This window comes from Linepithema humile, chromosome 7 (genome assembly GCF_040581485.1).
Source record: "Linepithema humile isolate Giens D197 chromosome 7, Lhum_UNIL_v1.0, whole genome shotgun sequence".
NCBI classification, from domain to species: Eukaryota; Metazoa; Arthropoda; class Insecta; order Hymenoptera; family Formicidae; genus Linepithema; species Linepithema humile.
Window position 1 is genome coordinate 15,031,420 of NC_090134.1, and position 25,319 is coordinate 15,056,738.

At 31.6% G+C, this 25,319-nt stretch overlaps 2 protein-coding genes and 1 long non-coding RNA gene across 6 annotated transcripts in view; 1 reads left to right on the forward strand and 2 right to left on the reverse strand.

Moving 5' to 3' along the window:
- Positions 1 to 138: 138 nt before the first annotated feature.
- On the reverse strand, positions 139 to 3,646 carry LOC105674252 (uncharacterized). The gene is made up of 3 exons (XR_010891100.1): positions 3,401 to 3,646; positions 1,546 to 1,676; positions 139 to 150 (listed from the first exon to the last, which is right to left on the reverse strand). It is a non-coding gene; the product is annotated as an uncharacterized lncRNA (long non-coding RNA).
- Positions 3,647 to 4,034: 388 nt separating this feature from the next.
- Positions 4,035 to 7,343, forward strand: Trap1 (TNF receptor associated protein 1). Its single transcript, XM_012370403.2, has 13 exons — positions 4,035 to 4,245; positions 4,410 to 4,502; positions 4,595 to 4,677; positions 4,752 to 4,979; positions 5,084 to 5,250; positions 5,320 to 5,429; positions 5,511 to 5,584; positions 5,665 to 6,011; positions 6,087 to 6,234; positions 6,315 to 6,442; positions 6,513 to 6,700; positions 6,772 to 7,070; positions 7,155 to 7,343. The coding sequence occupies exons 1-13, from the start codon at positions 4,131 to 4,133 to the stop codon at positions 7,254 to 7,256; spliced, it is 2,082 nt and encodes a 693-aa protein (XP_012225826.2). The 5' UTR covers positions 4,035 to 4,130; the 3' UTR covers positions 7,257 to 7,343.
- Positions 7,331 to 25,319, reverse strand: part of LOC105674226 (La related protein) — a 29,697-nt gene continuing 11,708 nt past the window's right edge. Inside the window, exons 1-10 of one of the 4 annotated variants that reach the window (XM_067358555.1) lie at positions 13,333 to 13,632; positions 12,898 to 13,226; positions 12,103 to 12,670; positions 11,805 to 12,030; positions 11,531 to 11,724; positions 11,332 to 11,442; positions 8,413 to 11,253; positions 8,091 to 8,335; positions 7,760 to 8,012; positions 7,331 to 7,673 (exon numbers count right to left, since the gene is read on the reverse strand). In XM_067358555.1, the coding sequence (XP_067214656.1) occupies positions 7,614 to 7,673; positions 7,760 to 8,012; positions 8,091 to 8,335; positions 8,413 to 11,253; positions 11,332 to 11,442; positions 11,531 to 11,724; positions 11,805 to 12,030; positions 12,103 to 12,670; positions 12,898 to 12,977 (4,578 nt within the window). In that variant the 5' untranslated portion in view covers positions 12,978 to 13,226; positions 13,333 to 13,632 and the 3' untranslated portion in view covers positions 7,331 to 7,613. Of the gene's footprint in view, positions 7,674 to 7,759; positions 8,013 to 8,090; positions 8,336 to 8,412; positions 11,254 to 11,331; positions 11,443 to 11,530; positions 11,725 to 11,804; positions 12,031 to 12,102; positions 12,671 to 12,785; positions 13,227 to 13,332; positions 21,198 to 21,336; positions 21,471 to 21,731; positions 21,987 to 22,176; positions 22,329 to 22,746; positions 23,004 to 23,095; positions 23,273 to 23,359; positions 23,586 to 25,166; positions 25,316 to 25,319 lie in introns of those variants that run through there. The other 3 variants (XM_012370444.2, XM_067358556.1, XM_012370409.2) reach the window with 3 other exon arrangements.

Genomic DNA, 25,319 nt, shown 5'->3' on the forward strand with positions numbered 1-25,319 from the left:
TAATCGCTCTGATGATTTAACAAAAACTTTTTTTTCCAACAATATCACCTTTCCATCTTCTTCTTCTGTCAAATTCCAAATATTATGAAAGTACATCGTTTGAAGAAAATCGTTGGTAAGAATCGAACTGGTCCATACGCATACGTGTACCTATATAGACAGAAATTTTTGTTTTTAGTTATTTTGAATTTTAATTAAAGCTCTTTGAGTAAAACTTGAAGTAAAATATTTTGAATTGTGAGATTGAAAGCGAAAGTGTGATCTTTTAACTGTACATTACATTATGTAAAAACAAAATAAAAATTATAATTCTCATGATGTAAAGTATTATAAGACATGTTTCTCCTTTTTTCCTAATATACTTAAAACAATTTTTAAATAAGATTAACAAAATTGAATTACAAGTAAAAATTAATCATTTAATTTGCAGAAAACCGAGATTTTTACTTACGATATAAATTTTGGAAAATAACCGTTAAAAACGCAATAAGAAATTCCACTGATTAATCTTTAGAATTAAGCCGTTTCCAACATTTTTTATATTTCCAAAGTTTATATCGTACTATCTATTAATTCCACATAAATTCATTTAAATGACTAAACTTATATTTTATTTTAAATAAACTTTAAAAGCTTTCAAATAAGTTATTTAAATGAAAGTTTGCATAAAAATTATAGCATTGCAACAATAAACAATAATTTCTATTCACTCGCAAAACTCGAATCTTATAATAAATGTTCTTAAAGATAAATTTGTGTGTTTAGAAAGATATAAATTTCTTTTTATCATACACAGAATTCTTCGCTTACGTTCATTTTTAAAACTCGTGAACACAATTTCATCGAGTGGAGTATTAAGGCGCAAGTTTTAGAAATATGCTCATTCAAGTTATTTTGGATAGCTTCGTCGTTGAGATAATTGTCCAAATCATCTATCAAAAGCACAGAAGGTACGGCTGCATAGGTGTACAATTTAACAAGTTGTTCCACAAGAGTTTCATAATTCGACAAATATCTGTAAATATGCATATTTATTTATATAATCCCTTAATTTTAAAAAAAATAAAAATAATTTATTATAAATAATAATTTCGATACAAAAATAATTAATTTTATCCATTTAGAATTTTTTGGAATGTTAATTTTTTGGAAAGTTTAAAATTGTGAAATTTTTCTCGATGAAAACAATGTGGCAATTAGAAACTCAAGAAATAAATTGTATATAAAATTTTTTCAGAATTAAAAAAATTTTTAATTAAAGAATTGTGTGGTAATTTAAGAATAGAAAATAGAAAAACCTCAGATATGATTAAAATGAAAACTAGTTAATATTTAACTTAAATGTGATATATAAATATATAATATATATAAATTTTAGAATATAATAAATTTTTTCTCGTTAATTTATTCAATATTTATTTTAACACAAAATTTTAATTCACACATATATGAGTGTGTGTGTGTGTGTGTGTGTGTGTGTATGTGTGTGTGTGTATGTGTGTGTGTATTTTTATATATATACCAAAGATGTTGCACGAATCTTACATAAATCTCATTAATTTAAGAGCCGCGACTGTTGGATTACTTCTGTCGTGACAGGTTACTGGCCATCTTTCCAGTGGCTCTGGCGTAATGTACACGACACGTCGTCCTTCCTCCGCCCAATATATTGCAGCCTATACAAAAAATTAATTTTAAAAACTCATAATTCTGATAAAAGGAACTCGCCATAACATTCCAGCCATCGAAATATTCATGATCAGGATTCTCGAGGCAATTCTAAAAGCAGATCTGTAATAATCTATCTACTTATTAATTAATTATGGTCGTCCGCAATACTGATTCTGAAAAGACATACTTTAAATAAAATTAATGATTTTTACACATACAATCAAATTTGAATTGATATAATATTATTTTTCAAATATACTGCGTATTTACGAAGATAAATAAATATCTACTTTAGATGGATATTTTCTAATAAACAAAATATTAACAGTACACTAGCCGTTTGGCAAAAGACTCGATTAGAATGTTATAGCAGATTGATATCCATTTCTCAAAAACAAATTTTGCAGAGTATCTAATAATTGTATAATCCAAACGATTACAATAACAGAAATTTTGAATATTATTCAAATTTTTATTAAATATTTTAAAAAAACTTTCAAAATATAGAATAATACAAGTACAAAATAAATAAAAATACTTTAATCATTTTTATAGAATTTATTAGAGCTTGCCAAATTTTCATGATTAATTTTTACAATTAACTTATTTTTATTCATTATGTGCATACCTCAAACATAAAAGACTTGCTCAGTTTTTTCGGACCACATAATAATGTTGTCTTAATATTCTTCGGAAACATAATTTTTATGTAGTGATCTGAAATATGATCTTTGATAAGTGTATTATCTCATATATTATTATTAACATATTTTGAAAGCACAATATAAAACCAATTAAAAATTAGAGAAACTTTTGTAAATAATTATAATTGGAATACATTGTACAAGTAATGTGTGAAAAATTTTTATCACGATTATTTTGTATTTAAGAAAAATTATTTATTCTGGAATTCAAATTCAACTTTCGACAGAAAAGTTTTGTATAAATTATACAAGTTTTAAGACATTCACAACTCTGCTTCATTAAACTATTTTATACATCTATTTTACAGATATATAAGATGGAATGTAAAATCCAGTAAATGTTTAAAGTAAAATATTCAATAAATCAATATGATAGATCAAAATATAGATCGAAATACTAAACCAAATATTATATATTAAAATTAGGCGTGTAACTATACAGCTATGTATGTAATTATGTTAAATGTGTATGTACGTTATTATTGGCACAGGAATGCACAATTTATGAAAAGTTAGTTTATATTTTTGCTAAATTTTGATTGAATATATTCTTTAAATCTTTGTTGCGAATTATACAAAACACAAGTGTATATTTTGCTTATATATGCATAAAAGAATCAATTAATAGTATGTTAATATAAATTTATCTTATCTTACATGCATAATCGGTAAATGAGGCCTAAACAAAAGAGAAAATGGTGGATATCAACTAATCACGTTGAAAGCCGACCAATCATATCATGAGAAACCGGTTGTGTCTCTCTATGTATATAGGACCTTATCATTACCTAACCTCACTTGTAAATTTCATTATAGTTTTTCTTTTACTTTGCTTGCGTTATATACAGTATTGTGTCATTCTTTACTATTACTTGTGGTACTTATATACATGTATTATTAGTTAGAAATTAAACAATTCTGTAATAAAACATTGAATATCCAAAACATTTAGCTCTTTTTTTTTGTGTATTTAACGTGCCGTCATGTGACATTTAGTTGGTTTTTTGACACTAAAATTGATTTACCTCTTATGCGCAGACTATAAATTTGTTCGCGTCGCATGCCCCAACATACTCCAACATGCTCCTACTCGCTCCATTATTACGCTCCAATCTGTAGTATTACGTTACATCTATCTCTTTCTTATGAAGCTGACACAAAAACGACGTTGTTCGCTTTTTGATACGTACAACGTTAAATATTTAAAAATAAAAAATTGTAATCAGCTGAGATATCATCAATATATTGATCCGTCGAAAAAATCAATAATTAAATGAAGTGACATATTAATAGTGGATATTAATATTCATATTAATTTTTGATATTAATTGGTACCTCTTATGCCTGTATCAGACTACACATTAAAGATTGAGTTTGAAATTTGACCAATCAGGACAAAGAACTTTTAGCTTCTTTTGTCTCGATTGGTCAAATTTCAATCTTATAGCGTTTTCGATTATACAGGATTTGAACGACCCAGGGTTGATCAATCACTATTTTACTATAAATGCAAGTCTTTCATTGGTGGAGAGGTTGCAATGACGTCATTAACCAACCCTGGGTCGTTCAAATCCTGTATAATCGAAAACGCTATTAATCAACCTTGGGTCGATCAAAATATAATCGAACGTATAATCGAATCACATATACATGGTTTGCGCATGTGTGCAGTACTCCTCCATTCATGCTGCTTGCTGCTCGCATTTCAAATCTGGCTCACATTGTGGTTATCATCCTTTGCGAAACTGCACGAAGATGTTTGCTGTTTTCAGATTTAGACACGCGTTTAAATTAGGAAGATCTCTCACGAGATCATTAAATAAAAATCTGCAGGAGGAATTAGTTCAAGCACAATGTCGCCAACTATCTGGTTTGTTATTTTTTTTATTATGTTCAAATATTTCAATAGTTATGCTTATAGGTTATGCCGCTATTATACTTTAACATATAATTATGATTTTCCTTTCAATTTGTTGCTTAAAACTTTTTAAATATATTCTAGTAATGCCAAATTTTTCATTTTTTATTTTACAGTTATATGTCAACATGTGAGATATTTGTCATCTCAGCCAGAAGTTCAAACCACAGAGTACCATAATATAATAAAAGATACAGAAAAGGCTATAGGTAATATTTAATGATAATTATAGTAACATCTATTTAAATTAATTTTTTTATAAATTGACATGACAATATAACAAATATTTATTACATTACAGGTGAAAAAGCCAAGCATGAATTTCAATCGGAGACACAAATGTTGTTACAAATTGTAGCAAAGTCTTTATATTCAGATAAAGAGGTAATAAAGTATTAATTTTTTAAAAAGAAAAGAATATCTGCTATAGTAGTTTTATCGATTAATTTGCTTATCAGGTGTTTGTGCGAGAGCTTATTTCAAATGCCAGTGATGCATTGGAAAAATTAAGATACTTACGTTTAAGCGATAATGAAGCGGCACAAGCAGCAGGCGATAGAAGCTTGGAGATACATATTGGCACTGATAAGCAGAATCGTACTCTCATGATCCAAGATACCGGTGTGGGAATGACTAGAGAGGAACTGATATCCAATTTGGGAACCATAGCTCGATCCGGTTCTAAGGCAAATAAAACAAAATTTATAGATTTTTATTTTTTTTCCACTTTGCAAAATATAAAAACTGTTCCAGATTTGAAAATAAAAATTATAATGTATTTATTTTATAGACATTTCTGAAAAAATTGAAGGAAGAACAAAACACCAATGATACTTCCAAAATTATCGGACAATTTGGTGTTGGCTTCTACAGTGTCTTCATGGTTGCTGATAAAGTAGAAGTATTTACGAAATCTTTTGCAAAAGATGCAGAAGATCTCTGCTGGACTTCAGATGGGTATGTAATAAAAAAATATATTTTGTAGATGTTAACAATATTACATGATAACAAAATATTTGTATCCAGATCAGGTACGTTTGAAATTTCAAATGCGGATGGAGTGCAGCCAGGCACAAAAATTGTTATTCATCTTAAATCAGATAGCCGAGAATTCAGCGATGAGAATACTATTAATCGTACGTAATTAAATTAATAATAAGAAAATATATTTACGCTATTTTTACACGCAATCAATAAAATGTGATTAATTCACTTAGGTATTATTAACAAGTACAGTAATTTTGTCGGCAGCCCTATTTTTGTAAATGGGCAGAGAGCTAATGTCATTCAGGTATTATCGATAACTTTTTTTTGTCTGTTTTCTCTCTGGTGTTATATCTATGTCTGTTGAACAAGCAACTTTCTTTACAGCCGTTATGGATGAGCGATCCAAAAGATGTCACATCGCTGCAACACGCGGAATTTTATCGATTTATTGGAAATTGCATTGACGCACCAAGATTTATACTGCATTATTCGACAGATGTGCCGTTGAGTATTAAGGCTCTGTTGTATTTCCCAGAAGACAAACCCGGATTCTTTGATCTGTCGAGAGACACTACCAGTGGGATCTCGCTTTATAGCCGAAAAATTTTAATTAAAAGCAAAGCAGAAAATATCTTACCAAAATGGTTACGTTTCGTTAAAGGCGTAGTCGATTCGGAAGACATACCGCTGAATTTAAGCCGCGAACTGCTGCAAAATAGTACATTAATTGGGTAAGAATGAATGTTTGCAACTTTTATCGCTTATTATTAAATACAACCTGAACTAAACACCTGTAATCTTTGTAGGAAACTGCGAACCGTGTTGACGGCGCGCATATTAAAATTCTTAAATGAGCGATCCACGAAGCAGCCAGAAGAGTACCATGAATTTTACAAAGCATATGGCATGTACTTAAAAGAGGGCATTGTCACTAGTGGCGATCAGTCTGAAAAGGTGATAATTTTATTGTTATCGATCGATTCTACATAGATGGTCATAAAATACATTCTGTCAATTCCATTTTTCCATTTTAGGAAGATATAGGCAAACTCTTGCGGTTTGAATCTTCTGCCACAACTCCAGGGGAATTTGTCAGCCTGCCGCAATATTGCAGTCGCTTAGCAAAAGACCAAAAGGACATATATTATTTAGCAGCGCCGAGGTATAGCAAGATATGAATAACACGTACTAGCATGGACGAATGATTTGCAAAATTTATATTCATGTTACAGCCGAACTCTGGCCGAGCAGTCACCATATTACGAGTCTCTGAAGAAACGAAATATCGAAGTTCTCTTTTGCTACGAACCGTATGATGAGTTAGTGTTGATGCATTTGAAACAATATAAATCTAACTTCTTAACGTCTGTGGAGAAAGAAATGCGAGATGACAGTGAAGCAAATAAGCCAGAAAATTTAGGTACATCACAAGCGCTTCATATTTGTTAAATTATCTAAAAGGTTGGTAATGTTATTTTATATCTTCCATAGGTATCATAAATAAGGACGAACTAGATAATCTAATAAGCTATATCAGAACGATCCTTGACAAGAAGGCTTATGATGTCAAGATGACAAATCGTTTGGAATCATATCCCTGTGTCGTGACCGTGCAAGACATGGCGAGTGCTAGACATTTTATTCGCATGCAAAGTCACGAAATGAACGAAGAAATGCGGTATTCCATGCTTCAACCGCGCTTCGAGATCAATCCAAATCATCCTATCATCAAAAAGTTGTGTAAATTGACGACTACAAATGCAGAATTAGCTGATCGCGTAATACAGCAGGTATGTTAAACATGAATAATATTGTAGCGCCCTTTACACCTATATTTTTCTCCAGTAAACCTATCCGTATTTTTTATATTGTAGCTATTCGCTGGTGCCATGGTTGGGGCTGGTTTAATTGAAGATCCGCGAATATTATTGACACCAATGAATGAATTACTTACGTTAGCGCTAGAAAAGTATTAATAATTGATTTAATATAAAGGAAAACATTACGTTTTGTTATTTAATAATAATAATTATACAATTGTAAATAAAGATTTATCTTGTAAACAGGACTTATATTTTTATTCCAATAAATTGATCTCGTATAATTTTTGCAAAATTACAAAATAATATATGATAATGTAATATGTTATTATATAAATATCACCTACACTTATTTGTACAAAATATAAATTACTTCTATATCAATTATATAACAATATGATTTACTTACTTTGTTAAAAAAATACAAACTTACATTTTATCTATAAACATACCTTCATCATATAAAGATTATAATTATGGATTTTCTCTCAAATATATTTTATTCCTATAAAATTATACTTTCTTGCGTGTCCTGCTTTTGGCATTCTGTTCTGGCGCATAAAATGTAATACACTGAAATAAAAATCCCAAAATATGTATATTTATTTGAATAAGTTGCACAAGTTTAAAGAAAGAAAAAAATTGCAACGAAAATGCACCTGCTCGTCTAAGAAACTCATGAGATTGGAAAGCTTGCATTTAAATCCGTGTGTTCGTAACGTGGAATGCAACGTTTCGATATTTACAGGCTCGTATCGCAATATTTTGTTATGTAAATGTTTATCAGCCACAATCAATTTTGTAAAGGCTTCTGCGATGTCTGATGAATTCTCCAAAGCCGGCAATGACTCAGTTTCGTAAAATTGCATTTCTTTGCTGGTCGCATCTTTTACAGAATTCATACTATCATTGCTGTAACAAGATTTTAATTTTTTTTATCTATATAAAAAAATATATCTTAGAAATACTCAATATTTATGTTAAATTCACCTATCCTGAGAGCAAAGCAATTCATCATCACTATCGTTCGATTTCTCTAAACTATTATTATCCATATTTCTTTTCTTCGGCGGTGGACCCTCATTTTCGTCACTTAAAATTTCAGCGGCTTTCTTTTGCTCTATCGTGGCCTCAGATATAGATACTAAAGGATGAAGTTCGTTATAAATGTGTGTTAACAGTTTCACAGCTCTGCTACGCTTTTGTGCTTTTAATCCATATTTCTTCATTTCTTTCTAAAAATTAAAGAATATACTTATTTAAAAAGAAAACATTTTCGATTGTAATGATTTATCATTATCAGTGAACTTACGTGTAATTCAGGAGTTTTCATACCATGATAATCAGGCGGAGGTGTAACATCCTTTTCAATTATCTTGGGCGCAGTTTTTGAACTTCCAATGTTTTCATTATATTTGCATTGCAATCGCATGGATATGTGTTCAGACGTACTTTGTTGATTACGTAATCTATTTATATTAATTTGTCCTTCGGACAAAGATTTTTTCTTAAACGTTCTAATACTCGTCGAATTTTGTGTCAAAGCCATGCGATCTAAATTTTCTGGTGTGACATCATCCGACATTGTATTCGTATGTTTGATATTTTCGCGATTATTTTTATTACTATATCTGCGTGAGCTATTTTTCCTAAATTTCGTTATACTTAACTGACTAGCTGACTGACTTTTTTCTAAAAGATGATGTTTTTCGTATCTGTCAACATTAACGTTGGCAAGGTATATATCGTCTTCAAAATTAAGAGAAAATTCGGCTGTATTTCTCGATTTGCGACTATCTGTTTCTGTATTTTTATGTTCAGGAAGTAAGCTTTCCATTTTTAAGAAATCTGGACTAGAGGATATCATAATTGGGCTTGGAATGAATTCTGCGTTCTGATCATCGTTCGATTCATTTAATTTGGACTTTTGTGTCAAGACTGCACTAAAATCCATATCATCAGATGTCATTTTTGCATTGCTAGTATTAAATTCATCTCGATTTGACTTGGTTGTATCATTAACATTTATTTCTTCTTCCAAATCTGTCGTTATCGCTTTTGGAATCTCAAATTCGAGAGATTTATTTCTTTCATTTTCTATATTCTGCTTGCTACTTTCTCTATCGCTTCCGGTTTGAAATATATTATCCTCACGATCAGAGTCATCCTTTTGGAGAGCAACGGGGCAGCTAACATTGGAAGACACACTTTCGATCTCTGTATCTGATGAAACGATTACATCTACGTCCTTTTGTGTCAAAGTGGATTGAGCGACAACTTCGTTATTCTTAGATTCATTAATGTCACTGTTTTTAGTAATTGAATGAGATGATACATTTTTATTAGATAGATTACCATCTGATTTATTTCTTCTAATTGCTGTGCGATACTTCGCTATACTATTGTCCTTATGATTTCTCATGTATTTCGAATACATGGAAATATCTTCTTCATCCGTTTCATAGTCAAAGACGGTTTCGCTAGGCGACTGATTCGTTGTTTTAATTTGCGACGACGAAGGTGTAATTGTGACTTGTTTCGAGATGTCCTTATCAGCCGGTGAAATGCAGTTTTGTGTATAATTGGATACATTACTCTGAAAAGATTTCATTGTCTTTTCTGGTGATGTAGAAGCTACATGCGAAGTAATGCGTTTAACAGTTTCTACACATTCATTGGAAAGATGAGAATAAAATTCTGGATTTTTCTCAGCATATGATTGCATACGCTGCTCTATTATGCTTAATTTACCGTGTTTTTGCTTCCTGTCAGAAATTTTATCATTATCGTCACAGGATTGAGAATTTTTCAAGTCGGCATGTCTGTCCACGCGAAATGGATTTTTATGCATTGTAAAAGACATTTCTACAGGATATTCTGTATCGGAATCTAAATCCGATTTCGCATTTTCCTGTTGTATTTTCTCGATAAATAATGTGAGATCACTTTTCTGTTTGATTAAGGAGCAATCTTGGCTAAATTTCGGCTTACTACTTTGAGGAGTATCGATTAAAGAGTTTTCATGCGCATCTTCAATAAATGATTTTAGAGAATTTACCTCGGAATCTGAGTCGATTTCTATTACACTTTGTTCCACATTTTCCAAGCAGGTAGACATTTCTTTACAGGACTCGGAGTATTCAGCTCTCTGAGTTAATGATCTCTGACTACAAATATCAGTATCAGCATCTTGTTTAATTAAACTCAATAACACGTGAATATTGGAATCTTCGTGATCTTCAGAATGCATCGCAGATTCACTGTTTTTAATAATTGCGTTGCGTTTCGTCACTGGCGTGTCATCGAACAAGTCAGGGGATGTACAATTTGTAGGTGTGTCACTTCTGGGATTTATTTTTTCTGATAACTTCATCAAATCTATTTTTTCATCTTGCAGAACGCAGGAATCCTTTGCAGATATACAACTGTCTTCCAGAGAATGTGAAGTATCATTAACGACCTTCTGCATTTTTTGCGAACACTGAATGTTTTCTAGATCATTACAAATATGATTTGACGATACATTAAAAGTAGACTTCTCCAATTTCGAAACATTCGAACCCTTTCGCACATTTGCGTGTAAATTTTCTGTACTTTTCTCACAAGTGGTGTATTTCACTTGTGCTGTGGTAGAATTCAATTCTAATTGACGCAAATAAACAAATAAATCATTTACCTTGTACTTCCTTGCCAGAAATCTAACACCAGACAATGTGTCGGAATTAAGTATTTCCAAATGCCTATCGATTAATCCGCAATAGATAAATTCTAGAAAGGCCAAAGCAGCATCGTAATCTACATCAGTCCAACAAATCTTTTCTTTTGCAGTAGAATATTCTGTATCATTGGACGTCACATCCAGTAAAATATCCGTGCAACGTACGTAAAAAACCAATTTATGCGCCCAAATGTGTCTGCTGTTTCTCACGAATATGATAATATCACTTGCAGAACTGTCGTTTAGTATATTTTTCCAACTTGTTGCGAGAATATCGAGAAATTTCTTCTCTTTGCAACATGTCTTGCTTGAATTTGAAGAGATAATTAACTTTTCATTGTTATCTGCTGCTTGTATTTCTTGCATTTGTTTATTATCCAAAGAGATTTCATTGTTTATACTTTGATCTTCAAGTTTTACATCAATCTGCTCTTCCTAAAGCATATCATTATTTATATATTTTATACGTATTATATATTTTTTAAATAATTTCTTGACAGAATAGCAATTTACCTTTAATTTCTGTTCTTTCTTTTCTAATGGTGTTATCTGAGGTAACAGTTGTTTTACATAAAATACATTTTGAGTTGAAGTTAGTTTCGTTCTATCCCACAATGTATTCTCCTTGAAAATAATGACAGATTTTAAAGAGATGTAGATATCTGGATTAAAAAATAATTTCAATTAAAGAAAAAAAAGCAGATGTAATTACAGCTCGATGTAGTTGCTGAAGTAATTGATTCTTTATAACAATTTTTTCTTTGATGTTAAGCTGTTTCTCCACTTCCTGTGGGTTTTGAGTAAAATCTTTATAGCCCATAAGTATTTCAGCTATTCTCTCTGTTAAAATACGTTCTCTTTCCACAGCTGTACGATTCTGCAGAGTAGTTGGTTCTAGTAGTTTTCCTTTTTAAACAAAAAATAAATGGAAATAAGATGATTTTTTAAAAGATTGATTAATTGCGCGATTCAATATATATATGTACTTCTCTTAGTTTTATTAGTAGATCTTGCTGGTTCAACATTTCTGTTGCTAGTGAATCCAAAATTTTGCAACGTTGTTTTGTAAGCATTTTCTAGGTTGTTATCTGGCAATGGTGAACTAGACGACATAGCGATGATTTGGACTTCATCCCATTCTTCCATTTCTTTTTCATATAGAGATTTAGAGAGCGCTAAAGCAAGCTGCAGATCGGGATCATTATGTGACGCCTGGAAATCACATATATTTAAAATCACTGCTCTAAAAACTTTTGCATTACTGTTTTGTTATTAAATACTTACCATTTTACGTGGTGCGGGTTTCTTTTTATCTTGCAACACAGGAGCAGAGAGTAAACCCAATGATTTTCTTTCTGCAGCTTGCCGTTCTTGTAGCTCCATAGCATCCATCAGTTTCTTTGTGGTGACATTATTTTTTGCAGCACAACTTTTCGCGTGCACAGCTTGCGAATTTTCATCCTTAAAATTTTTGAAACACAACGGACATACGTAAGCTGTTTTTACATCAGTTAAACTCTGTGGTGAGTCTGCTTCTTTCTTTTCAGATTTAAAGAAAGATGATTCAATTGATGGCTGTTGTTTGTTACGTAATATCTTGCTACTCTGTAATGATTTACTGCTTCCTGATCTTTTTTCATTATTAGTAACTTTGGTTTTGGAACAAAGTACTTTCGTTTTGGATCTATCTGGAAATCTACTACTATTAATAACTTTTGGTTGTATAAAATGTTTTTTTATTGGTGATTTAAAATCCATTATACTGTCATCGTCACATTTGGATGTAGAGGCTACATCATTCTTTCCATTTTCATTATTGGAATCAACAGAAAGACAAACCGTATCATCTGTACTAAATAAAAAAACACATTTTTTACCTTAAAACATTTCATACGTTGTAAAAATCAAACACATAAAATAGGAGACACAAGTTTAATAGGAAAAAAATGCAATAAAAACATTGACAATTGTCTATTTTTTTTCTTATATTCTTTAAAGATACATGTCATAATAAAACAAACTACAGATTTAAGGAACTTGACTTAATATATTTTATACATGTGCTGCATGTAGTAGTACCTTTCTTTATAATCCTTCCTCAATCTTAATCTTCTCTCTGAACTACCAGGCTTGTACAAATTATGCTTCTCGTCATTCATTATTTCTATACAAACTTTTACTCTTGCTTAAGCGTTATCTAAAGTTTCAGTCTTCTTCAAGTCTGCCTCTTTCAACTTAGCTTCTTGTCTCTCAGTGTACTTCTCAATAACATTTCTCAATAATGGATTTGTAGCATAATCTTCTACCATTTCAGAATTGTCTTGAGATATTTCGTCAAGTTTATATCTTTCGTCATTTAAGTATGGAAGAACACTATAAGTACAGAATAACATTTAGTTCAACTTATACTGAAAATAGAGAAGATTCACATTTATCAAAACATCATATTGAAACAGATTAAATACAAATACATAATGCAAATTATAGATAAATGTCTGAATGTAAAATACCTACTTCCTTCTGTAGCCAATGTACATTGCTCCAGCATAAATAAGTGTTGTCGCGAGTGACATAAGGCGAACATATTTTAACAGCGGTGTATTTCTAAGCTGACGTGGTTTACGGTGTGTCTCATCCGTAGGATCACGCTTCATTTCATACAAATTTAACGAGAAAAAAAAAATCTTAACGCTAACGCGGAGAGAACACGAGCGAAAAATCAGCGGACATTGTACTGATTGCAGCGCCACTCTATTGTGAACGCAGAACTACGTAGTCACATCCATACTTCTCAAGATGGTAAAACATTATTTGGTTCGTGTCGATGCAACATCCGCAATTCACGAATCAGACCCGTGTGTATCCTATAAATATATGAATCTAATATTAATATTAATTTTGTGCTACAAGCATTAAAAATCGTTTTTTATTCCCTTAAAATCAAGTACTTCTCTAAGAATTTAATATTAAATATTTGTAATAAAATAAAAAATAGATTTTAAATTCATAAAAGAGTATCTTTTTTGCTATCAAAATTGAGTTAAATTAGTTATAAAAAATTATAATCGGATCTTTAAAAGAACGTTCTACATTTTTGTAGAAAGGAGGGAAGGAGAGCGTAGAGCTCCTCAATGGTCGGTTTTTTTGGCTTTTTTATTTTATATATTCACAAACGTTACAACTGTCGACTACGCGTACAAGACTCGCAATCCACACGACATATCGTTATCATATCATGCATACATTATCACTCACCTGTGGACACGATAGCCCCCTAGGTACTGATTACAAATTATGCTCTCTTTCTATCCCAAAATTTTCTAAGCCGACACTCGTTCTCAATTTATTGTGTATACGTGTGTGTATGTATGTGTGTGTGTATGTTTATATGAGCGTACGTGTATATCTATATATTTTTTTCGTATTTACATAGTTGACGCGTAATTGCATCTATATCTTACGGAACCGCGTAGATTGATCGGGAATATTTTATCGAATTCTCATCATCATCGAGAGACAATGCGCTCTATCAATCTACGCGGTTCCGTGTTAGAATTTAAAAAAATATGCAGCATTATCTTCAACGAAAGGCTTGAACTTGATTGTTTATCCCTATCATCGGTCTCATCTCGCTTTTCGACCGGCCTCGATCTACTTAGCAGATGCTATGGATTCTCTCTAGCGATCTATAAACGTATCCTAAATTCGCGGCGCTTCTCTTCCTCGTCGTTTGTGCATCGTCCGGAGGTGTATGAATGATGATGCGATCTTTCGTCGCATCACGCGGAAGTATGTTCTTCTCGAAGGCACTATTGTACATAAACGAAAACCCGCTTCGATAACGAGCTTTTGAATTTATTATCTGCCGGGTTTGTCGCAAGCTGGTGTTGTGTCTGTTAAATATTTGCGAAGCGTTCTAGGCACGGCCAGATGAGATCCCCGAAGTTCTCAGATCAATAAATTCGCCAATCGATTAATCGGTCGATTCTCACTGGCACAGGTCATCAAAATTTGGCATCGTTCAGTCGTTAATCATTTTGGCTTAGAAGACAGAAGCTTCTAACAATCGATTGAAGCAATTAGATTTTGGATGAAACAATTTCGCACGTGACGTGATCTATTAACACTTTACCCGCCGGAAGCCTAATAATAGGCTTTGTAGGCGGCGCAGATCGGTAGATAAAGTGTTAATATAACGACTTGTAGGATTAATGACCAAATACAAAATGGAAGGAAAGGGATTAATAAAATAATAAATATAAATTATAGCAGCACTGAGTGAGTAATGGAAAAAAAAATGTTATTAATGATATATTAACATACCATGATAACAGATTACATAACATAAATAATATTATCAAAATCGAATAACGATTAATCGACTGATCAATGCCGGGAGCAAAACACATGAATTTTTCTAATAAATTTTGCACACACTCGCAAATTCTCATTGTCGAAGACGCCTTTCGATAGATCATACATTCTCTTGTAACGTTTAAAGAGGGATCCTACTAACAAATTTCGCTTTTCCTAAATAAATACTTGAACAACAATCTAACTTTTTTAACATATTTATAATGATGATATAATGGAAATACAAACATCGTTTAAAGAATAAAAAATACATACATACATACATACATATATATGTATGTATCCATATTCACATATATATATTAGGTTGTCTCAAAAGTTCTTTTCGTTTTTTTACTAAAAATTAAATGTTTAACCCCCCGTTTTATCCCTTTAAAATCTGGGGTAGAATTCTGTGCTCTAAAAAGTAGATGATATCTCACAAAAATTCATAAATGATAAGGTTTGGCCAAGTTCCAAAAAAGACACTCCAATATGTTTATATTTTAATAATTATCTAAATTTTTAATATATTATCAACATGAAAAGTAACTGATTACTATGATTACTATTAATATTACCTTTATTACTATTAATATTACCTTCTGATTACTATTTATTCCTTTCTTTAAAAAATTCTCTTTGTGATAAAAACTTTCACTCTTTGAATGACATAAAAAATCACCTCGATCAATATTTTACCAGTAAATCAAAGACATGTTGGAAAAATGGCATCATGAAGCTTCCGGAGAAATGGAGAAAGGTGGTAGAGCAGAATGGCTCGTATATACTTCAATAAATTGTGTCGTTCATAAAAGATTAAGTATTTGAGTTTTAGTAAAAAAACGAAAAGAACTTTTGAGACAACCTAATATATATCAGACCAAATAAACATGCATAATATTACAAGTAGAATCTAAATGCATTGTTCTAAATCGAATTATTGAAATACATATATATACAAAAATAATTTAGGAAGATAATGTAGATCTAAAATAAAGAATAAAATAGAAAAAGAGATAATTGAGCAAATTTATAAATCGAAAATATTAATACGGTCCCTCTTTAAAATATACCAATATCTTCATATTGGTTCCTGAACATAATAATCTCTCGCGATCTAGTAATCTTTATATGAAAGTTTTTTTATACATATTCTTAAAATTAAAGTTACTAATCAATAACCCCATCCCTTTTTTAGCGTAAGCCTTAAGTGTAAAATTAAGCTTTATTAGCAGTATATAAGTAACAATGTAAGAATATTCATTATATATTTATATATATATATATATATGCATATATATATATATATATATATATATATATATATATATATATATACACACACATATATGTATAATCTTTTTTTTTACATTTGGACATCGATCTCGTGGCGCGGCTCTTATCAACTTTGGATAAAAATTATGTACATTATTATGCTACATTTCCGTCTATTTTTTTCTGTAAAGAAAACAACGTTGCACGATCGTATATGCGCACGAAATAGTACAATTCTAGTGAGAAAATCGGCGTACTTATATCGAGTACTTCGTCGTGAATCCTTTCAACATTAACACGTTTCATTTCAGAATATGCTTCTATGTTCTCTTTTCATATTTAACGATTTATAAAGCACACCACGAGGGACAAGCCCGTATAATATGCCGATGTAACTTATGAATTTATTGAACTTAAAGTATTAAATTCTATCATTATTATTATTATTATTATTATTATTATCATTATTATTATTGTTATTATTATTATTATATCCTATTAGGCTATAGTACACGTCATTTGCTTAAAAATTACGGATAAATCTAAATCACTATAAGAGCCGAACTGTGAAAGTATGTACAGTAATCAATGAGCATGGAGTTTCAATTATTTTACTATTTCGTTTCTCTGGCACCTTTCTGTACAGTTATTACTACATTTCGACTGATAATTCGATTGAAGGTTATTTGTGCTAATAACTGCTCTCTGTTTGCTCGATAATCGATTCTTTCTTTCCTTGGGAAATATATATCGGCTTTTTACTCTTGCCGTATTAGAAGCTTAATCAAATATTCATTCTTCTTGGTAACATGAAAAAACATCAAACGCACGTAGTTTCGTTGTACATTTGAAATATGCTAATTCAAACAAAGACAGATAACACCGATCACGCTAATTCGCGTTGATAATAAAATTTTGCTTGCGAATTGAACAACGTCAGATAAGATTACATCTCCTTCGTTTTCACAAAACAAATCGTTCTGAACAAACGCAGAGATTTTCGATTGTCGCTTTGTCTAAGAATTATTTTCACATTTCATTATTACTATGCTTTTACGGAAGCAACGTCGATGCGTGTGTCTTTCTTTACTTTTTAAATCGAGAGCAGACATTATTCTCCAATATGAACAAGATGCACCTCATTCTTCGCTGTCTAGTTGCATAAATGTTTTGATTACCATTTACTTATTGCGAAAGAAGAAAAAAATCAATAAATGCTAAATATTTCACACTGCAGATAATTCAGATATCATTAGCGTTTAAATGTCGTCCGCGAGATAACGCTAACCTAATCTATCGTAATTTTAAACGAATGATATTACAATTCCAACTTCGTAAAATTTTTCTTCGCATTTCACCTTGTCGTGCAACCACGCAAAAAGAAAATTATCGAAACGACAATGGGAAGACGAAGAAAGGAAGGATTGAAGAATCTAAAAGATCGCACTGGATGAATGTATAATCATCGTACACGAACGTGCATTCGTATATCGAAATTTAAAGTCACTTATACTTCATCGTTCATTTTATTGCGAGGTTTATTTTTCTCATTTATCGAGAATAGAATTAATATTGTGCAGCCGAGGAAAAGGATATCCGAATATTGTTTAAACAAATATTTGGTATCATGGCCATAAATGTCAACATATATGAGCATGTCGCTGCATGTAACATTATACCTGTTTATTAGTGATTGCTACTTAAATATGTATATAAATTTTCATGAAATAAGTATCCATCGAAAAACATGGTAAAAGCAAAAGCTATTCGCGGTGCAACAAGAACTACAGATGTCTTGCATCTGAAGATATTTTTTTTTTTTTTTAATATGCCTTCCTAATCAACGTTACTATCGTTTATTTTCACTAAGCATTATTGCTAATCACCCGTAATAATCCACCTTCCTCGATTTTTGTGTGTATAAATTCTGCAAACGATGCGTGATATAGTGAGTTAAATTAATGTGTGACTAGTATTATGTCAAGGACGATATCAGGATATGAACGTGGATTTTTACATTCGCGTAAACTATACTATCGTCCTTCGAATAATCATTTTATAAACAATCTAGCACAGTCGACCATCGATTTGCTTAAAGAGTAAAAAACAATCATCAATATAGCTCACCAATTCGTTTGATTGACTGATGAAACAACCAGTGCATATCGATTTTTTATTTACAAGTGCCTGGCAAATTCATGATTCCTCTAGTTAATTTTTTACGAATTTTAAGTTTGCCGTATTTCGTTTTCGATTGAAAAAAAAACATTTATAGAACAAGCATAGAATATCACGAGCAACAAAATAAACGCCACACTAATTGCATGGAAAAATCAATGTGAACTATATCAGTTCTATGAATGTTTTATGATTGAAAAACAAGAGTATGGCAGAACCGAAAATAAATAGCAAGTCGTTATACGTGTTAAAAAAAACACTTCAGTTATGCATTTTCGAAAAGGGTTTCAAAAGCTCAAAAAATGTAATAATTTTGTAACTGTTATTCCTCTAAATGTATTTGTTTGAAACAACAAAAGTAGACACCATCCATAAATATTCTAATGATATGAAGAATGCAATGTAATAAGCATTTTCTCCTAAAAAAATTCTTGTTAAAAAAACAAAAAAAAAAAAAACAAAAAAAACTGCCATTTCTGATAAAAGTATCAAATATCAGAGAAAAAAATCGAGCCTTCATTTGCTCACATTGCTTATGATGTTCGCTATACACATAGAGCTTATATACATGGGAACGCTTTGCGGCTCAAATTATACGATCAACCTGAGTGACGAAAAAGGATACAATCTTCTGTCTCACTCTTTCTATCTTCTATTATACAAGCGTGGACAATTACTTGCTACAATAAAATTGTATCAAGAACTGCCACATGTTGACCGTAAAATGTGATATCTGGCAAGTAATCTTTTATAAACTTGCAACGTACACCATACAATTTCCATACAAGTAATGATAAAATTTCAAAACTTTTGCAAATTTTTAAGCAAGCAAAGAATGATTAAAAATAAAAAATTTTAATAATCTTGCAAGACTGTTTTAATTGAAAAATCTTTAAAGTCTTGAATGGCTGTACATACGCACGCGCGCGCGCGCGCGCGTGTGTGTGTGTACACGCTGATGAGCCAAAATATTATGGATCACCTACATAATATTGTGCTGCCGAAACCGCTCTGAATGATAGGACCCAGGATAAGAGCAAGATTGAATAATGTAATACACATGTGTATGTGTTACATTGTTCAAAATATTCAACCATTCAAGGGTATTCAAGATTTTCAAGATTTTTCAATCAAAAGCAAACAGTCTTGCAAAATGTACTGAGATCTCTTGATTTTCAGCCTTCAAGATGTCTTGAGACGGCTTGAATTCCATCATTATTCGTATCATCTTTTTGATGCACTAATCTGCCGCGATTGGACACATGTACAATCGACGGTCATATCTACATCATTTTTGAGCATGTGCTTCGTACTTTCGGAAATAAGGATAGAAAATATCACATTCTTTTTCTATTCTTTCGACGTACTTTTATGAGAGATAAGGCAAAAGTGTCTTTACGTATACAAGCTTTATGGCTGTATAATGAAATAGCTGTGAAAAGGGAGAATGTTGATCAAGAATAATACATATTCAAATATGTTTCGATGGTTATCGATTGTATTAATCTCTACGTTATTTTTTCGATAAACATAACACTTCATCTTTTGTACATTAAACACTCATTCAGGTAAATGTTGTATAAATGTAACTCTCTCGCGTCCAGCAGTTTCACATAAGATACCGCTTATACGAATCGTCATTGTACACGCATTAAAATGTATAAAATCAAAGCGTAAAATAATTGAAATATATACACTCGCATTATTAGATTCTTCCATACGCGCATATTCATTCTCAACGCTCCCCCTTTCACAGCTGTTTCATTGTACAGTAAAACATCATAAGTGATGTAAAGCAAATGAAAATATCTTTTGCAGCGATAACTGCGCATTGCCAGGCGAGGGGTTTAAATATCAGTAAATACAACCTTACAACTAAATCACGGATCCAAGTCGCAAATTTACCTGGCAACAATCTTCAAAATCGCATATGCAAGGATCGGCGATGCAATTTCCTTTTCTTCACACGCTATTATAGCATTGTATCGATCACTCTCTCGCAGCAGCGTACATAACGTAGATAACTATTGCCATTTCGACTTCGATGCCTCTTCTGATCCTCACCGAGACTATTCGGGTAAAAGCTTGCATCGCAATTGGGCTCCTCATTTCTGAGAAGTAGATGAGCTCTCCGTCTTAATCGTGACGGATTTGCTCGCTTCGGACTTGGAACTGGTTTGAGTTCGTTCTCTGGCAGTGACTTGGGATTTATTCACCTCGTGAGACTTCGAACCGGAATTCTGTCTACTTCGAGACTGCTGCTTGTTGAGATCTCGCTGGCTGCACGACGGCGCGGAATCGTTCCGTCTTCGGAGATGATGGTGTAATCTACTAGAGCCGAAGGAACCGGCTCTGGTTCGATACTGCGATGAACCTGTGGACTCTAAGCGTAGCTTTTGCATGCTACTTTCGAAATTTGCTTCGTTCGGAATTCGGATTGGCAGTGTGACCGCGCTGCAGCCGCCTGAAAGCCGGCGTTCTCTGCTGGTCGACGACTCTTCTACACTAGCACTTTCGGAAACGCTTCTATGACGCTTTCTCGCAGCTTGTAGCATTTCGTATATTTGAGGCTGCAAGAAACAATATAAATATTATATAGATTTGAGCTACTGTTATGTATAAATGTTGCAAATGTTACAAATTGTTCACAAATACTTAAAATAATTGATGAATAGTGAAATAGAAACGTTTGTCTGCAACAATACTCACTTCCACCACTCTGAAGTCCTCGACGCTCTTGAATTTCGAGAGATACTCTTGTAATTTAGGATCTACGTGAAGCTGATCAGCGTGTTTGTAATACTTCAAAAATGCCCAGAATTTTTCCAATCCATAAAGTTGTCCTAATTCAAACAATTTGATTTATTAATGTTACTATTGCATCAGCTTGTGTAAAATGACAGTCGTCAAGCTTTCTCTTAATTGTTATCGTACTGTCACCCAAATCACTCGTAGAACAAAAATGTCCTCTTGGTGTTTGCGAAACATTACATTTGCTTTTGCACAAGTTTACCATTTAACTACCAATTATAGTTATAGCTAAACAACCTATTTTGTGCAAATATTACGGACAAAATATACATATAAGTAAAATCTTGACCCACCACTTTCGTAATCATACATCGTTTCCGTCTGGAAATCTTTATACAACATATTCCTAAATTTCTTTTCCAAGCCGTAACTATAAAATCTGAAAAGGCACTCCAATCCGTATCGGTATCCCTCGCAGGCGTCTTCTTTGGCTATATTTCTGAACTCTTCGTACATAGTACGATTGAAATTCTCTCGCAAGAAGAACGACCAGAAACGGAAGAGAGTGTTCATTTCTTGCGACTGTCCAATACCTAATCGCTTGCGCTCTGAAAAAAAAATAAATACGTTACAGAAAAAATGTTGGCTTATTATTATCCTACAATTTATTTAAACAATCATCAGATAAAAGTGTTTCCGCATAAACGTTTTCCTCAGTCGGGAAAAGAAGACAAAAGAAAGACTCATCATCTTGTAATCACTTCAAGCAATAATTTAAGAAAATATATATCGCTATACCTTTCAGACAGCGCGAATGATATTTGTGATACGCTTGCTGAGTAAATCCATTATCTCTCAATAAAGCGTGACTCGGGTGTTCGCAGATACTGGGCATACTTCCGTAACTGCTTGCAAGATAACCCTCGTTGGGACTTGTGCCTGTACTGCTCCTGTTATTGAATTAGGGGAGAAATTTAGTTATGTGTTCGAGATGAAATACACAATTTTCATCTTTCTGTCGACTATTTTTATTCAGATCCAAATCTTTCAACAAGGTACTTCTTCAGCCGGGAAAAGAAGACATAAATATGGATGATTCATCATGTTGCACATCTTGTTTAAACAAAATCGAGATATCAATAAAAATATGATGAAAACCAGTCGAAATTTATAAAACGTTAATTATATCATTACAGTGACGACTATATGTTGGCAAGTGTATTACGTGTATTTTTATAGAAAATTAGTAGTTGAAATGATAACAATTATTTTCCGAGAGACTACAATCTTTATACATTAGCAGTTTTTCCGGGATTATTATGGAAATGTGGCAATATTATTTTTTAGTTACAGCAGACAAATACGTACCCTGTAGAATATGTTCGGGGGTGATGCTCTCGAACGTCCATTATCCAGCCAACATGATGCTCCACCGGAGGATTATTGCTATGGCGAGTTTTCCTTTTTCGCGGAGTTCTGGGATCAACCGATTTATCTTTCATCACAGCAAAGAAACGAGGCGGGACACCTCTTCGCCCTTCTCTTGTCTGTGATCTTTCGCGATTCCTTTCCAATCTGTGATCTTTTGTTTCCTGAATATAAACTCTGCTTGTACTTGGGAGCGGCTGGATAAATATATATATAATTTTACAATGTTTATCTCTCATTTTACAATAGACTTGTAGATAGACTCTTAGTTTACAAAGTTCGCAAATACCTGTAACGATGAGGAGGCGGACGATTGCACGATTTCTAAACTTTCAATGGCAGATGGAGGTGGCGGTGGAACTTCCGGATTCGCTTTTCTCGGAGCTTTTGGTACCATTTTCTCAAAATCTTCTTGACTAACGACATTAACTGTCTTATAGCTCCCAATGGATGAGGACGAACCATACTGTGTTAAATGAGTATTATTAGATCATTTAACGATGATATATGTCATGTTGTTTTTTGTCTTTAGCGAATAAAAGTACAATCTTACTCTTTGAGAATTTTGCTTCAACAATTCTTCCTCATAATAATGCAGTCCGTCGTTAATAAGCTGTTCCAATTCTTGAGTCATTTTCACTCTTGTAATCCAATCTCCTGTTCTATCATGACCTTCATGCTTTGGAAGTCTAGTTGACGGAGGTGTTGTAGTTTGTGTAACAATAAGTATTTTACTAATATCCTCATCCGCTAATTCATAATTTTCCTCATCTTCAGACCTGTAATAATTAAAACGTTAATATAATAATCAATTATTCTCATTAATAAATGTTTCATTTCTTAATAAGACCAATATGTGCTTACTACTTACACCCATTTATATATAGAAATGAATTGCAAATTCATTTTTTATTGTATCTTTTTTTTTGTATTTTTTATTTTCTTTTTATATATTTTTTTTCAATATTTTTTCTATATTTTTTAATGCCAATTTTGAAAATGTGATAAGGTACACAAATAAAAAAGTCGACCTTATCTTAATTAATCTTGCACAAGTCAATATTACTGTTTATAAAAGAAGAGTTTACACAGTAACTGAGATTGAATGTGCATAATTGTACATAATACTCATTTGTATTGTCGCATCATTCTTAACAGATAACAATTTCAATTTGATGCAAAATAGCGTTATCCGTGGATAAGATGTTGGGATTAAATATGTTCTTCACTTATCTTTCATTTTTTACACAGAAAGATATTTTTTTTTAAGATTGCATGATAGCAAACCAATAAACTTGTCTTCATTTCTTATATATAAATGCTTATTTTCTTAAAATTAAAAAATTAAAAAATTTTTTTTAAATTTTATTTAAAATAATTTAACAATATTACCAATTGTTTTTCTAAATTTACTTTTATTTATTTCTTTTTCTCAAAAACTATATGTTAAATTATTTTAAATAAAATTTTAAAAAATTTTTTTATGTATATTATAATATACATTAAATTGGCAGTTATAATTTAACAAGAATATTTTCAATTAAGCACTTAAATTGACTACTGCCATACGAGATTGCATTTTTATATTCTTCATATTCTTTGTATATAATTTATATAACAATAATAACAATTCTATTTTTTTTACAGAGAGTATTACTTCAGCGAAGAGAATCTTGTAAAGGACTTTTATATTCGTCGTAAAATCGGACGCTCAAGGATTTTCGCCTCTCACGTTGATCGCATCTTTTCGACGTATTCACAGTTTAACGGAAGACTTAAATTTAGTAATAAGAGCAGTTCAGGAATCTGATAAACTCGAATTGTTTAAAATTTAATTTTAATTAAAATATATTTATTTATTTAGTATTTCTTAAGTTTTTAATTTTTCTCGTATGGCAATAGTCAATTTAAGTGCTTAATTGAAAATATTCTTGTTAGATTATAACTGCCAATTTAATGTATATTATAATATACATAAAAAAATTTTTTTTTAAATTTTATTTAAAATAATTTAACATATAGTTTTTGAGAAAAAAAAAATAAATAAAAGTAAACTTAGAAAAACAATTGTTAATCACCCCCTCCCCCCTCCCTTCAAAAACTATGGACTGTTATAAATTAAAATATGCCATTAATATTACAAATTAAATAAGGTTTCACAAATAATTTAGTGGTTCTATTCAGTTTGACATAAATAAAATCGGGATATAAATAAGAAAGGGAAAGTCTTTTGTTTAAATGGAATTGGATAACTGAATATATAATATCAAGAAATTAGATATTAGCTAAAATTAGGTATTAGCTATATCTAATTCTAAATGGCTCCATTGGATAAATATTGAATGGTCAAAGGAACTGACCATTCAGAAAAGGCATTATGTCGGGGTGGTGGAGGTGGGGTATCGAATTCCTCATCAAATTGGAAATCTAATTCCTCTCGTTCCACATTATGAGTAACCTCTGTCTTTTCATTTCTGTCTTTATGCGGTTGCTTGACTCTTCTTCTCACCTAT

What these genes read in the sequence shown, in the direction of transcription:
- Trap1 (XM_012370403.2), top strand. Translation starts at nt 4,131, where the DNA reads ATGTTTGCTGTTTTCAGATTTAGACACGCGTTTAAATTAGGAAGATCT. An exon ending in ACAATGTCGCCAACTATCTG is followed by an intron (nt 4,246 to 4,409) that starts GTTTGTTATTTT and finishes TTTATTTTACAG; the next exon opens with TTATATGTCAACATGTGAGA. An exon ending in AGATACAGAAAAGGCTATAG is followed by an intron (nt 4,503 to 4,594) that starts GTAATATTTAAT and finishes ATTACATTACAG; the next exon opens with GTGAAAAAGCCAAGCATGAA.